The following is a 17,330-nucleotide window of genomic DNA, read 5'->3' as shown; positions in this document are numbered from 1 at the left end:
CTAAAATAGTTTGAAGTTGTGCTGATGTTTTTCCAATTACATATATTCAACACACTAATGTGTTTTTGAAAGTGCTGACTTTTGAAGAGCTACATAAGAACAAACATCAAAATTCAAACTCCGCTACTTTTGAATGCCCTCGTAGATAAATAACACTATTTTCTATATAAAGAAACAAAACTGAGTACTCACGTTTTACACTCGGAACTGCTTGGTGCGCGTAGCTCCAACATTTGTGATGTTTTTGTCTTAATCAAGAAGAATGAATTCTTGTCGGCCGCTTCTTGTCGTACCAGCGTCTCTGAATCAATGCTCATAATGGGGTTGACGGGCTTATTGTTGACCTCAGTGTTGCGTGGGGCATGCAAATATTTCAACGAATATTTATCGTCCTGCGTTGTAATGAAAGAAAGCACATAAATTAATTTATGTTAAGGAAAGAAAGTTGAATGTGTAAAAAATACCTGTTTGGTTAGCAACACAATCATATCCTCGAAGAGTAGACCGTGCAATTGTATGCTGGGATTCTTTTTCATTGTCAAGCTACCGTCATGTATGAGACGGTACTGCGTTAAGTCCAAATTCTGCGCATAAAAAAAAGAAGAAAAACATTATAGCAGCTAATGTAGCGAGTAGATTTATAGTAGGACGCACCTTAAATTCATCCTTGTCGAAGGTTGATTTGTCCAATTTCCGCTGAATGTTTTGCAATCTGCAAGTGTGGCGAATAGTACAGTTATTTACATAATAATTGCGCAATTGTTGTAAAATTACAAAAAAAAAAATGCAAATAGTACTCACTTGTGCGTGTCTTCGGCAGTCTTTACAGCCTGATTTACATCGACGAGTATCTTCTTTGACGACTCGAGCGCACAACGTATAGCCTCCGCCTCGGACAGGTCATCGGGCACCACGCGTATCGTCACTTTGTACAGATTTTCGAAGAGCAGCGGATACTTGGTCAGACGCTGCAGCACCGCCGGCAGCAAGTCTTTCAACTGCAGACGTCGACAGGCCTTATGCGATTCGGCCTTATTCAATAGCTTCTGCAATTGTTCATCCTTGCGACGTTTCTCCTTCAGCGCCTCCAATGCGATTTGTTGACGCGCACAAAATTGTTGCGCATATTGGCACAAATCGTCACCGGACTTGCCAAAGAACATGCCGGATAGCAGATCGCCAATATGTGTGACCACGTGATTGTGTTCGACGCGACGTTGCTTCAATTGTTGTTCGAAGGTTGTGTGGATTTCGCGCAGCGAGAGTAATGCAGGCGGGAAGAGGAGCGTTAAATGTTCTGCCGTTAGCAGACTGCTATCCTGCAGCGGTAAGAGGAAGAGACGCTCCAATAGTTTGAGAATGCGCACGTGACTGCGCTCGGTTTGGTAAATTTCTACAAGAGAAATGGAAAAAATTTATTATTATAATTTAATTATTAGTGTGTAAGTTATGTGGTATGCATATTATTGTGCATGGCACTCACCATTTATAATCTCCTGTCGCTTTTTCTCCGCATCGGTGAGCGCAGCCAATAGCTCGGCCGTGACATTTGAACTCCAATCGGCCTCGTTGAGATCATCCTCCTCGTCACTCTCGAAATTCCACTGTCGCTGTCCGGGTTGTCCGCTGCCGACGCCACCAAAACTGCTGCCCCAAAAGCTGGTGTTCATCGAGCCGCCACCGATGCTGCCATGAAACGAGTCCTGATGGCTGTGCTGGTGCATGTGATGGTGCGGTGTGGTGTGGTGGGCGTGCATGCTGTGGTGATGTGTAATCGGATGGCCGGTGGCGGTGGCGGTTGCACCACCGGCGCCACCCATTTGTTCCATTGAGGTGCTGGGACTCTCAGAGCCGCCACCCGAGGAAAGACTAGAATTGGAACTTGCGGTGAAGTTGGAATTGGAGAGTCCAACATCGGCTTGCTCATCGCTAAATTGGCAGGGGGAAATAAATTGGAAAGGAAGAAATTAGTAAAGTCATAGTTTAATTGTGGAAATGTTAAATACTTATATATATTCCTTGTGTGTATTTATATACAATCGATGATCAGAAAATTTTTTCGACTCAATATTTTATGTGAGCAAAACGCATATATTTTAAATAAATAATTTAATTTCAAATAAATTGAAATATGAAATCATTTTATTTTAAATATTAAGGGATTTGGTTAAATAAAAATATATTATACGATTTTGAGACCAATTAATTTATTTATTTAATTTATGTATTAATTTAAGCTTATTGAGCTAACTTACATTCCAATTAATTAAAAGTATTTTTTATTAAAGAATTTTTAAATTTTTGGAAAAAGATGATTACGTTTTTGATATATTAAATAATTTAAAATATAAAAAATAAAAATTATATAATTATTTATAATTATTCAAAATTAATTTTATTTAATTACAAAATAAATTAAATTAATATAATTAAATAAGATATTTAAATACATTTTAATTGCATTTATAACAATAACAAAAGTGTTAATAAAACACAATAAGAGACTCAAAATTAATTATAATTACACAATTTTATTTAATTTTGTTCTCCTTAAAAAATAAATTCTAAAAAAATTCTTTACGCAAATTTTAGCCCCCTTTCCATTAGAAAATGAAGTTAATTAAAAAAAAATTAAAAAAAAAAATGTTAATTAAATTAATTAAGTAAAATATTTAAGTTAATTTGAATTTAAATTCATACGATTAATATGCGATGAGGACATGTAATAAAATTATAATAATTACTAAAAGGTAAGATTTATATAACATAAAAAGAAGAATAGAAAGCTCAAATTTTGTCTAGATACAATAAATTAATTAATATAAAATTTATTGTAATTAATTTAAATAATTTGAGTAGAAGCAAATAACAATTATATATAGATAAAAGATTAGATTTACTAAACTAATTAAGAAAATCAAATTAAATAAATTTTTTTAAAGTAATTAAGGCATACTTAATTTATAATTATGAATAAGATTACGTTAAATAATTAATTTCAGTAAAAGGCCTGTCACATAAGACTAAAATATATTAGACCTACTGAACTATTTAACAAAATTAAATTAAATTAATTTATAAAAGTCATTAAGGCAAAATTAATTTACAATTATAAATCAGATTACGTTAATTAAATATTTTCAGTTAAAAAGCTGATGCATAAAGCTCAAATATAAAAGCTCTACTCAACTAATTAACAAAATTAAATTAATTTAATTAGTGTAATTAAAACAAAATTAATTCATAAACATAAATAAGTTTTAAAATAGATTAAACTAAACTAATTAACAACATTAAAATAAATTAACGCAATTCAGACAAAATTATCTCACAATTAATAAACTGGAGCTGTGACATAACGAATACATCAGGTTTACTAAACTAATTAAATGTAATTAATTTAAGTAATGTACTTTAGGAAGAAGCAATAAATGCAAATAATTATGTATTCATATATTAAATTAATAAATATGAAATTAAATTAAATTAATTAAATCAATTCACATAAGACTGAAATAATTTAGATTTACAAAATTAATTAACAAAATTAAATTGAATCAACTTTTAAAATGTAATCAAGGTAAAATTAATTAATAATTAAAAGTAATATTACGTTAATTAATTAGTTTGAGCTCATAAGCTGTTGCATCATGCTAAAACAGATTAGATTTACTAAACTGGTAACAAAATTAAATTAAATAAATTGATAATTATAAATAAGTTTACGTTAATTAATTAATTTGAGTTAAAAAGCTGTCACTTATGGCTAAAATAGATTAAACCTGCTAAAATAATTAACAAATTTAAATTAATTTAATTTAATTAACGTAATTAAGGCAAAATTAATTCATATTTATAAATAAGTTTACGTTAATTAATTAATTTGAGTTGAAAAGTTGCCACATTTGGCTAAAATAGATTAAACATGCTAAACTTATTAACAAATTTAATTTAAATTAATGTAATTAAGACAAAATTATTTATAATTAAACATAAGTTCACGTTAATTAAGTTACTTTACTTCGTATGCTGTCACATGAAGCTAAAATGTCTTACTAAACTAATTAAAAAATTTAAATTAAATTAATTTAATTAATGTAATTAAGAATAAAATAATTAATAATTATAAAAAATATTTCGTTAATTTATAAAATTAAGCTATCACATGAAGCTAACATGGATCAGCCTCTTTCAACTAATTAACAAAATTAAATTAAATTAGTACAATTTCACATTGCACGCTCTGTCATTCATTTCAAAACGGCCGTTGCTGCGTCAAACTTACTTGTCATAATTATAGCCGAGTATTTCCTTAAAGCTTTTGCTGCGCGTATAACGGATTTTACTCTTCATTTTGTTGGCGATTTTACACTTTTCGCGGACGCATTGAGTGCGCTACAGTCACTTTTTACAGTTATAATACTAGTTTGCGTTAATTAGCACTTTGGTGAACTACACTGGTTCGTTTGATGACATAAAGGCGTTGTTTAAAATTTATTTATTAATATTTTTTATTTAAAAATTTCAATTGAAATTCCAAATCACACTTAATATTTGATTTTTCTAAAATTTATTTCGTAAGCAACTATTATGTGACCTTGTCTTGAATGAAGCAAAAATAAAAAAAAATATTGCACAACTGCTCAATTACCACAAGTACTACCGTTACTAACGTTACACGCTCGTCGGTAAGCGCAAACCTGTGGCTAACAATATGCGATAAGACACTGGCAGCAGAAGGCGCTTGCATAAACCTGTCAGTGGCTGGTCGCTCGATCGAATGGAGGACCTCAGAGCACAGCACGACGCCGCCAACAGCCAATGACGCTGCGAGACTGCGCCTGTTTTGAAGTGAACTTGTCAGCGACAACAACAGCAACACACAAATAACGATGAATTTATGCTCTATAATCGTTGCAACTGCCGCAGGTGGCAACCCGGTGACCCCGCCATGTCTGCGACGGACAACTGTCGCCGCGTCTGCTCTGACCCAATACACCTACAACGCAAATAAACACACACATATAGCGTAGAGGCGCAAGTAAACGCATATACACATACAAAGGCACACACATACACAAACGCTCACACATACACAAACGCACGTTCAGTTGTTTGGGCTGCTGCTCTAATGCGCCGCGCACTAATAAGTGTCAGTCGCAAACGTAATGCAAACATAAGCTGGCATTTCTACAACAAGTCCGCAAGTCAGACTGACTGCTTTAATTTCTCCATATATGTGTGTGTGTGTGTTTGTATATATGCATGTTTGCATGTGTGTTATTGCTGGTAATTCAAGACTGTTGGCCTACTTAGCGGCGCTGGAGCACATATAACACCGTTATTTTGACATGTGTTGGTGTGCTGAAGTATGTGTGAGTATGGTTGTGCCTTTATTAAATATTAGGGTGGTCTTTTATTCCACAATTTGATTTTTATACATTTAACAGGCTATATGAAGTTTGCCACGAAGTTTGAATAAACGTCGCGATCTTATAAATATACATATATATAAATTATCAGTATGATCAGTTGAGTCGATGTAGCCTCTGCCTGTTTGTTTATACGTAATCTGGTACGCCAGCTTTTGAGATATCGTTCTGAAATTTTGCTCACACCTTTTTCTCACTAAGAAGCTTCTCATTTGTTGGAACCGCTACTTTTGGTTCACTATAGCATATAGCTGCCATACAAACTGAACGATCGAAATCAGGTGCTTGTATGGAAAACTTTTTTATTTTTCGAGTTATCATTACGAAATTTGGCATGGATTATAACCTAAGTCATCGCTATAATCTACGAATATGTTCTTCAGATGGGATCACTATAGCATATAGCTGTCATACAAACTGAACGATCGAAATCAAGTGCTTGTATGAAAAACTTTTTTATTTTTCGAGTTATCATGACGAAATTTAGCATGAATTATTTTCCAAAGCACCGTTCTAATATCCGCAGAAAATTTTTCAGATCGGATTGTTATATGATATAGCTGCCATACAAACTGAACGATCGAAATCAAGTGCTTGTATGGAAAACTTTTCCATTTGACGCGATAACTTCAAGAAATTTGGCATGCATTGTTATATAAGGCTATAGTGCTATCTCCGAAAAAATTGTTCAGATCGGTTCATTATAGCATATAGCTGCCATATAAACTGAAATCTATAAAAAACCCATGTAAAATATACGGGAGAAGTGAAATGATTCAGGCACGTTTTAAATCAAAAATAAAGGGATTGTCTACGTTGGATTTTTCATTTTGAGCTAAAAACTGAAATTTCAAAAAATCACAATAAAAAAAAACAATCAACTTAGGAAATAACAAACACCCTAATGTATATGAATATGTGTATCGGCAAACAAATAATATGCTGTGTGGCTTATAAGGAAAGCGCCACACACGCGCAACCTGTCATTAAGACACACACAGACATGCATTCAACCTGCACGCACACATACATGCAACACACTGGCGCTAAGGCTACGAAGTCAAGTGTATTGGCTGCTTTCGCAATGAAATGCATACCAAGCGGATGAAAGTTCTATGAATTATGTCACACATACACACTTGCACTGGTGCTCCTGTAGATTTCCATACGTTTCAAAGCTTGCACACTCCTTGCCAGACACATGCGCTCCACAACTTCGTGTACAATAATTGCCAATTGCGATTGCGTAATGCAATCAGTTGCTTGCTTTGTGGCAGCCACATTATTATTGCAAGCGTTTATTGCGCTATTGTTGTTATTACTGTTGTTGTTGTTGCCTGGATATACTACATCTCAGTGGCATAATTCCGGTTAAGGTCAACTGCGTCGGGAAGCGCTGCACTTAACGGCACCCTCCTTCCTTGCATTGCAGTTAAGTCAATATTTGCACTTCCCTTTGGCCATTTTTACTCTCACCGTATTACAAAAATAGTTTTGCGCCAATAATTTCAACTACTTTATGCATTTATGATAATTGCTGACAGTGAAAGCTTGCTTTCATTGCAAAAGTATGAGAATTTTGTAGTCAAGGGGCGTTAGATTGCGGAGGAAATTGTAGAATTTTTATATTTATATACATACATACATACATAAGTCCAAGTGGCAACTTCGTAAGCTATATTTTACAATTTTTATAGTTGCCGTAACACTGTTTAAAATTTTCAGAAAATTAAAAAAAAATATATATTTTTGAGTACAGGTGGCAACTTTGTCAAATATGTATTCTTGTAACTAGTTTTTTATAGTTGTGGTAACCCTGTTTCAAGTTTTTAAAACATTTCAGATAATTAAATAAAATTTTACTTTAGTACAGGTGGCAACTTTGCCAGAAATTTTGACATATTTTTTTCAAATAAAAATAGCTCTGTTTCAAGTTTTTAATTTTTTTTAATAAAATTAAAAAAAAAAATATACTTGACTATACATATGTGGGTGGCAACTTTCTTAGATATTTTTTATTGATTTTTTTTTTCAACTCAAAATAACTTTGTTCAAAGTTTTTTAATTTTTTTTTTATGAAATTACAAAAAAAAAATTAATATACTACATACTTGAGTACAGGTGGCAACTTTGTCAGATATTTTGGTTGATTTTTTTTTTAACTTAAAATAGCTTTGTGTAAAGTTTTTTAATTTTTTTAGCAAATTAGAAAAAAAATTTATTTGAGTACATGTGGCAACTTCGTCAGATATATTTTTTAATTTTTTTATGTATGTACATATGTATGTATGTATATATGTATATAGTTGTAGTAACCCTGTTTCAAGATTTTAAAAAGTTTCGGAAAATTAAAGAAAAATTGTCTTGAGTACAGGTGGCAACTTTGTCAAATATTTAGATTTGTTTTTTTTTAAATAAAAATAGTTGTGGTAACTCTGTTTCAAGTTTTTAAAAAGTTTCAGATAGTTAAAAAAATTATATAGTATGTACATACGTACATATACTTGAGTGCAGGTGGCAACGTCGTCAGCTATTTTGATTTATTTATTTTTTTTGTAACTAAAAGAAGTTGTGGTACCCCTGTTTAAAGTTTTTAAATAAATTTCACAAAATTGAAAATATACATATGTATTTAAGGACAGGTGGCAACTTCGTCATATACTATTTTGTTAGCAACGCTACTGAAGAATGGTCTAGTTGCCTGCTCATACACTTTTTCAAAACTTTTTTGTACCTATATATGTACATGTATGTAAATCAAAATTTAATTGGAAAATAATATTAAATAAAATGCCTATTCAAAAAAATAAAAAAAAAAACAACAACAACAACAAAAACTCGTTTCTTCTTACTTGCAATTGATTATATCCCCTTAAGTGGACTTAAATGCGAAAAAAGGATAACCAAAAAACTAAACAATAATCCAAAATAACCTGCTGCTGTCCGCTCCAGTAGGGAGGCAGCAAAAAAAAAAAAAAAAAAAAAAAAAAAAGTGAAGCAGTTGTTGTCATTATTGTTGTTGGAATTAAACGTTTTTGTTGACAACGGCAAAGCATAAAAAGTCCTACGAATTTTCTGTCTACAATGACCGAGCAACATTGTCAGAGACGCGTGTAAACACACACACACACACACACACACACATACACATACGCGCATAAAACAACAACAAATAAAATATGTTTTTGTAGTAAAAGCGTTAGGCCGATTATTGTTTGTTATTGTTGCAGTTGTTGTTCGTCTATCGTGCGTATTTGTATTTGTGTAATATTTGAGAGTGAAATGTGCGTGCATGTGTGTATGAGTGTCCTCTGGCCGCTGTAACTAATATCCGGTCAATAGCATTTAGTACTGAAAACGCCGAGAAAAAACAAACGCAGCAAATGACATTGGAGCGCTTAGAAAGGGAGCGCCCACAGCGCAATGACAACGCAGGCAATGTCTGTGAGAAAAAGCAACAAAAACAACATAAATACTACTAATGTGGTGATGAGCTAAGTACTAATTGGACGCGTGGCTGTAGGAAACTTTTGCACATTGTTTTTGCTTTGTATTTGTTGTTTTTTTTGTTGTACTTCATTAGGTTTTTCAGTAATATTGCAAACAAAAAAACCATTGACAGCGAAATGAAAATGGAAAAGTTTTCATAATTTTCCACTGACGTGACATTGGCGCTGCGCCTAAACATGTGTGTGTGAGTGTGTGTGTATGTAAGTGTATATACACACACATACATATGTATATCGATGTGTCTATGTGAGTGACAATTCCTGCTGTCTGCGGCTTTTGTCAATAATTTAATTAATATATTACTTGATTAGATAAGCCACGACTGCGCCGCAGTGTATGCTACATATTTTTGAAAAAAGCGGAAAACAAGAAATATTGTTAACTTCGACTGCACCAAAGCTGTCATAATCTTCACGTATGCATGTTTTATAGCATAAAATGTTAAAAAATAATTATACCCTACACAAATAAAGAAGCTTTCAAACAAGAACTTGATCTTCATTGTGGATTTGGAAAATTTTTTCAGATATTTTAGCGTTTGCTTAGACACTAACACATGCTAAGTTTCGTGAAGGTATCTTGGCAAACAAAAAAGTTTTTCTTATAAGGATTTGCTTTGGATCGTTCAATTTATATGACAGCTATATGTTTGAGTCATCTGATCTGAATAAAATTTTTGGAAATTGTAGCTTAGTTTTAAGTAATAATCACTGCCAAATTTCATGAAGATACTTTGACAAATAAAAAAGTTTTCTTTATAAGCGTCTTGAATCCGTGCGTTGAGTTTGTATGACAGCTATATGCTATATTGGTCCGATATCGGCGATTCCGACAAATGAGCAGCTTTTTGGTAAGAAAAGTACGTGTGCAAAATTTCAGATCGATATCTCAAAATATATAATATAAATCTTAATATACCCTGTTCAAGGTATAAAAACATGCTCACACACATTCCCATATGTGATTACACATGAGTATTATATACATACATATGTATGCTGTGTGTTATTGACCTAATTTGTGGCACGAATGTAGACAATTAATTTTTTATTGCGTGGATTTTCTAACTGTAACTAGGTAAGTACTATCTACATACCTATGTCAATGTATGTATGTTTGTTTGTTGTTGGGCGGCGTTAAGCATGCTGCCTTGGTGTCAGCGAACTGTGTCAGTCTGCTGGGCGCACTCAACTCCAGTCAAAATGTTTATACAGTGTCACAGCAGCCAGACAGATAGACAGAGAGACATGTTGGTGTGTGCGCGTGTTGCCTACCTATAGGCGCTGAGCACATGTTGCATAAATTATTGCCTGATTATTATGATGACCACGTTGATAATGGAATTATTTTCAACAAATAATCGCTTTGATTTTTGCTACTTTGCTGTGTTTGCCTATTGGTGTTGAAGCGCCCAAAAGCATGCCTTGTTCTGTTTATACATTTCTGTGTAATTTAATTTAATCGCGCTTTTGGCAACAACATAATTTGCGCGTTGAATTATTGTAAACAAACAGACAAAATGACATTGAGAGGCAGTATAGATAGTGACTAAAGAAAAAACATGGAGAGTGAGAGAGAGAGAAACAAGCACAAATTTGTTTGCATACATACATATTTTATACATTGGGTTGATTGTACTATACATTTAGGCGTGCGAAAATTCGTTTGCCGCAAATGACCTGACAACGATTGTACCGTTATGTTGCTAAGCAGCGCTGTTGTCAGCTCGGTCAAATACGCTTCGCCAAAGCATACCATTGGGAGTATTTTCCGTGCTTATGTGAAGTCTTTAGCATACTTTAAGGGGCACATGGTTGTTCGGTGAAAACTAAGCGGCTTAGAAGACAGCTACATGACGACAAAACTAAGCAACAGAAATGTTGAAAAAAGCGAGAAGAAAATATTTTTTTTAAAGCTTGTATCAAGTGGACTTTTGGGACAATATTTAGAAAACAATAAATTTGTTATGATTTTTCGACAAAATGTATTTCCTTTCGGTGATCATATATATACCTTATTGGGTCTACGACGTTTCCTTCTGTGGGTTACAAAACTCGTTGCAAATTTAAGGTATAAAAGAGGCTTTTCGAGCTGTGAAACATATTGATAACTAATAACGGGCTCTTCAATAGAGACGCTACAAAAGTAGACCGAAAGGGACAGCAAACGACGTCATATTTTTCCGCTCTTTTGAGGTTTAAGGTTCGCCATTTTACCAAGGGAAGTTATACGATCCAACAACGAGTCGAAATTACTAAAATTTACTATCGAAATTCGGAAACAGCGAGCTCAACTTTAAGAGCGCTACGTCCAATTTATGGTCATCATAAGCTTCCTGTCAGATCAACAATTGAGCGTCTAGTGGAAAAATTTGGATCCACAGGCACATTACAAAATGTGTCCCGTGACAGTGGGACAAAGAAGTGCCCGTAGTGTTGAGACTATTGCTGCCGCTACCGCATCAATTGAGGAAGTCTCCAATCAGTCTCTCACACGTCATTCTGAGGCGTTGGGCATCTCTGTGACGTCGTTGTGGCGAATTTTGCGAAAAGATCTTGGCTTACTTACATCCTTACAAGATCAAATTGACGCCAGAACTGAAGCCGCTTGACCACCGGAATCGTCGTATGTTCGTGAATTGGACTGAGCAAAAATTTGAAGATCATACGGATTTTCATCGAAAAATCCTCTTCAGCAATGAGGCTCATTTCTGGCTGAATGGTTTTGTCTATAAGCAGAATATGCGTTATTGATAAGCAGCAATCCACACATAATCCATGAGTCGCCTTTGCATTCCGAAAAGATTACGGTTTGGTGCGGTTAATGGGCCGGCGGGCGGCGTCCTTGGACCGTATTTCTTCCGTGATGAACAAGACCGGCACGTAACTGTGAATAGGACTCAACCACTCAATGATAACTGAATATTTTTGCCTCGAATTGGATGATATCGACTTGGATAATAAGTGGTTCCAACAGGACGGTACCACAAGCCACACAGCGTATGTCACAATCGATTTATTGAAAACCAAGTTTGCTGAACGTGTTATCTCACGAAATGGACCAGTTAATTGGCCGTCTCGGTCGTGCGATTTGACGCCGGTAGACTATTTTCTGTGGGGCCACGACGAGTCTATGGTTTATGACAACAAGCCAGCGACAATTGATGAACTTCGTATGAATATCGAACGTGAAATTCCCGATTTATGCTTGAAAAGCGTTGGAAATTGGGTTCAGCGTCTGGACTTCCGCAAGCGGGTCCGTGGTTGCCATGTAAACGAAATCAAGTTCCATACATAATGGCATCGAATGTGCTGTCACAGGAATAAAGAATTTCATTGATATCTCTTTTGTAGTGCGCTTATTGAAAACCCCGTTATGAAGATATAATTAAGCTTTTAAGTAAAATTTAAAATCCACGAAAATTTTTATTCAGTTTGACAAACGCAGAACTTATCGAAGACATATTTATTTAGAATAAAACAAAAAAAATTAAATCCAAATTAAAATTAAATTTTTTCTAGCCTGGGTAAAAGCTTTGACCGCTTGCAGTAAAATTTTGTTCCGATGTTTTTCAACTGAAAACCTTAAACCTGTGGATTTATCATGATTTATCATAAGCTTTTATTCGGAAGTTGTTGCTTGGGAAAAAACGCAACAAAAACAAGGCAAAGAGCAAAAATAAAATTGTATACGAGTACAGACAAGTGAACATAAAATATATATAAATATATACTTCCAGTGAAATAAGCGAGAAAATTGAATTTTTCGGTGGAAAGGATCAAGGAAATATAAATGTCTGAATGAGTGCTTTCAAAACTGAAATTAGCAGGTTTAGAGCTTTGCTTTTCACCAAGCGAAAACATAGAAAGTATTATAACATTATTAAGTATTGTTTAAGTTCAACAGACAATTGAATATGCACCGTTAAAACGGTGAAAATAAAAGCACAACAAAATGTAAAAAGCGAAAATAAAAGCAAAAGCATGAAAAACGAAGTGTTGCCGACAGCAAATGAAGGAGTTTTCGTGCTTTTAGTTGAGTTTGGTTGCAAAATTTTTATTTCATTACATTTTTTTCCTCATTTTATTTCTCACTTTTCTGCTTCAACGCAATAAAACAGAAAATCTTTCCATTCGCTCTGCTAAAATGCGCTTAGCTTGGGGGAGGTGGTTTTATGAGCCACTTCGCTTTGGTGTGACATTCTCCTAAGTTTTCGAGCTTCAAAGCAGCTTCTTAAAAGCATTCGATTGCCAGTGCAAGGCAGACGAAGACACTTTCTGAGCAGAGCGGAGCAGAAATTGTGGTGCGAATAATATTTCAAAGAAAACATAAAAAAGTTTCAAATATTGACGAGCACTTAGGAGATACCAAGCGAGATACGGAAAGCGAGTCGCGCCAAAGTATGGTATACACCCCCCACAGTTATTAAATTGTATAACTTTGTACTTTGCTTTAAAATCAAGAGAAAGGAAGATATTTTAAATTTTAAGTAAAAGTAAAGAGGAAATATTAAAGCAAGGCACGTGATACTAAATTCTGTGGAATTTATTTAAAATATACATACATATGTATAGTGTAGGCCGTATCACAAGATCATTGATCATTAGAGCTACGTAAAGTTGAAGAATATATTTAATTTTAAAAGGTTGCCACTTAACTGAAATTTTTGAGATGAAAAAAATAAAAAAAAAATAGCGCTACAGACATTCAATATAGTTTAAAATGCAAAATAAAGTTTAAAAGCGTTGCCACCTTTTTAAAAACTTAATTTTTAAAAACTTAAATTTAATTTTGTAGTGAAAAGGTTTACTATTTTTCCTTTATATGTGGTTTCTTTCCATAATTTTAGGATTGAAGATAGTTTGAAAAAGAGTTGCCACTAGTTAGTATTTTTTTTTAAGTAGATTTGAAAAAGGTTAACAAATAAAACATTACAGTATAAATAAATGCATTATTACAATAAGAATGAATATAATTTTTTTAAAGCGTTGCCACCTTTTTAAAAACTTCAATTTAATTTTATAAGAATGTTATGATTTACAATTTATTTTCTATATGAGTATGAAACCAAAATTTTAAGTCTGAAGATAAGTTTTAAAAGAGTTGCCACTAGTTTATAACTTTTATTAAAGTACTATGTTGGGTTGTCACCATTTAATAATTTGTTTAACACATAAAAGATTATGATAAAAATAAATCCATGAAAACGAATTTAGTATGTACATATGTATGTATAAGAAAATAAAAATTTTAAATTTTACAGGGTTGCCACTACTCTGAGAATTTTATTTTAGTAAAATGTTTCAGGCAAACAATTTATTTTCAAATTTGATGCACAAAAGTAACTTTAGAAAATTTATGGTACCACATAATTTTTAAAAAGGTTGCCACATGTTCATATTTTTTTTAGATTAGTTTGAAAAAGGATGCCACCAGTTAATCATTTTGTACTACATAAAAAATAATGATAAAAATTAATACATTATTACAAAATGAAAATAAAATATAGGGGGCTTAGGTGTCAAAAAAAAATTTTACTTTTTAGTTGATTTGGAAGAAAGCTTTTTTCACGTTGCCACGTTAGTTTGTAACCAGGTCACATATAAAAAAATTACTTTTTAAAACTTTGTTTGAGAATTTTATTTTTACAAAATGTTTAAGGCAAACAAATTATTTAAAAATTTTATAGCTAAAAGTTATTTAAGAAAATTTATGTCAAAAGATAAATTTGAAAAAAAGGTTGCCACTTGTTAATAATTCTTTTTAGGTACAGTTAATATTTTTTTAACACATAAAACATTACGATACAAATAATTACATTATGAAAATATTATAATTATTTTTTTAAGGGTTGCCACTTGTTTTAGAATTGCTTTTTTTTTAAATGTATAAGGCAAAGAAATTAATTCAAAATTTGATACATAAAAGTTATTTAAGATAATTTATGGCAAGAGATAATTTTGAAAGAAGTTGCCACTTGTTAATAGTTTTTTTTTAAGATAAGTTTTAAAAAGGTTTCAACATTTAATAATTCTTATGTATGTATATGAAATTTTTTTAAAGGGTTGCCATTTGTTTTAAAATTTTAATTTCACAAAATGTATGAGGAAACGAGATTATATCAAGATGAGTATTAAGTAAAAGTCTTTATAGATAATTTATTTCAGTGCAGTATTGCAATATATGTAAATAAATCTAGTGTAATATTATTAATAGAGTTGCCATTCGTTTTAAAATTTTATTTTCACAAAAATTATAAAGCAAAGAAATTATATAAAAATAGGTATCTCACAAAAGCCATTTATGATAATTTATACCAGAAAGATATTCCGAAAAAGGTTGCCACCAGTTATAAATTTTTTGTTTCAGCTAAATTAAAAGACTACCAATTATAAAAATAAACAAAAAATAAATAACAAAGGACTAGAAAGCTTTCAGATATATTTCAATTGGACACATTTTTGAGTGGCGTTGCCATCTCTTTGACGTTACCATCCTTCTGGAGACTTCGTAGTACTTTACTAAATAACGAAAAGAACATCATTTCTTATGAGAAAGCAGATTTTCCAACTGGATCAGAGTGGACTGCCAAGAATTTGTTGTCGCCTCTGATATTAACTCACTAAATTTTAGATGGTAGAACTTTCACTGCTAACGGCTCCGGCAAGGATTTACGAGAATTTCTGCATATTAGATAAATAAAAATGCTCAAAAATTATGGTTCGGTTAGCGGTTATATGACGACATTTAAGCATATTGAAAGCTTTCTTCACTTCCAACTTCTGTTTCGAAAGTTTCGGCGAAATTCCTTGCTGAGAACAAAAACTCTGTTCGGTAGTACGAGAAGATGACGGTATGGAATGCTACTAATGTATTCGGAAGACGCTGCAATATCCGAATATTTATTACCTTTTAGTTATTTTCTTACGACACTTTGCTTTGGAATTTCTGACTTCGAAGTTCCATAACTCTACAGATTGCGCTTCTGTCAGAAAGTATAGAAGTTGCTCTATAATAGCTTTTGCTTCCGACAACTAGAGGAAGGCACTTGGTAAACTTTTTGTGTTACAAGTGCGGCAATTCACCTAAATCAAGTGGAGCACGCTTTAAGAAAAATATGTATACATTGAGTGTCTAAAAACATTGTCGGCATGTTGAAATCATTAGCAGATCTCTCAGTTGCCATACTTGTATTTCGTTAAAATGTTGCAAACTAAACAATCGATGATGGAAATTTATGTATAATTTAGTTTAATTAAAGCGCTTAATTAGGCACTTGTGTTAAGTGGGTGAGTAGGTTGTGTAATAATACATAGTGCTCAGATCTTCACCGAGGAGTCAAAGAATAAGAAAACAATGAAATTTCTACATAAAATAGTGGGAGTCGAGTTGAAGAAAGAAATACAAAATAAATCATGAAGAAACTAGAAATATATATACATATGTACGTATTAATATATAGTATGAGAACCACGGTGCACCAAATTCATGTTATTAGCAAAGAGCACATGTGTTTGAATAAACAAAAATGTTCAGGTGTAAATCAAAATCAAACAGAATTTAGACAGATAGGCGAGCTATTTCGATGTAATGTGAATGAAACACAACAAGAAACAAAAAAAAAATAATCCAAAAACACAAAAAACACTAATAATTAAAATCAACTAAAAATCAAACGAAACGAACGAGAGATGAACCGATGAACAAATCAAACAAAAATATTAGAAATCAAACAAAAATACAAAAAAAAATTAACAAATCAAAAAAAATATATATAAACCGACCATTGGCGCAAAGTAAGGGAGGCAGGAAGGCTGAACAGCAGCTGTTGCGGGTCTGTGGAGGTAAGTAAGTAGCCGCGTTGTGGCAACAAATTATGGCGGCTGTGAGACAACACACAACACGCTTGGTCTGCAATGTGTCCAGGCAAAGTGCAGATGCCCGCCGCGGCGAAACAATGTTGAAATCGAAATCGAATTGTGGCCATATGTGTGGAATAAAGCAAATTCTGCGGAAAAAAAACTTCAAATAAACATTTTCATTTGTTCCACTAAAATGTACACGTATTTTACGAATGTAGCTATTTATGTAGGCAAGTGCTTGGGAAATTGTGTCTGCGCTCAGTACAAAGTAATGTTATTCCAAATGGCGATGAGGAATGTGGCAAGCACAATAATTAAAGGTGGATCATTCATATGAATGCGCATTCAAATGGAGTATGGCGGCATTAGAAGCGAAGAATGATAGAGAAAAATTGAAAAAAATAGAAAAAAATAGAAAAGAAAAGCGAAGAATAAAATCGAAAAATAGAAAAAAATAGAGAAGAAAAATCGAAAAGCAAAGCAACGCAAAAAACAACAATAGAAACACTAAAAGAAAGGAAAGCAC

At 32.8% G+C, this 17,330-nt stretch overlaps 1 protein-coding gene across 2 annotated transcripts in view; it reads right to left on the bottom strand.

Moving 5' to 3' along the window:
- The window catches only part of LOC120770898, a 309,718-nt gene that overhangs the window by 63,875 nt on the left and 228,513 nt on the right, over positions 1-17,330 (bottom strand). For both annotated transcript variants that reach the window (XM_040098564.1, XM_040098566.1), the window contains 5 exons: positions 1,484-1,929; positions 802-1,393; positions 655-712; positions 465-584; positions 193-392 (listed from right to left, as the gene is read on the bottom strand). In XM_040098564.1, coding sequence (XP_039954498.1) covers positions 193-392; positions 465-584; positions 655-712; positions 802-1,393; positions 1,484-1,929 — 1,416 coding nt within the window. The remainder of the gene's footprint in view (positions 1-192; positions 393-464; positions 585-654; positions 713-801; positions 1,394-1,483; positions 1,930-17,330) is intronic.

Source organism: Bactrocera tryoni, chromosome 3 (genome assembly GCF_016617805.1).
Source record: "Bactrocera tryoni isolate S06 chromosome 3, CSIRO_BtryS06_freeze2, whole genome shotgun sequence".
NCBI lineage: Eukaryota > Metazoa > Arthropoda > Insecta > Diptera > Tephritidae > Bactrocera > Bactrocera tryoni.
Note: the sequence above shows the minus strand (reverse complement) of the source record. Positions and strands in the feature narration are given on the sequence as shown.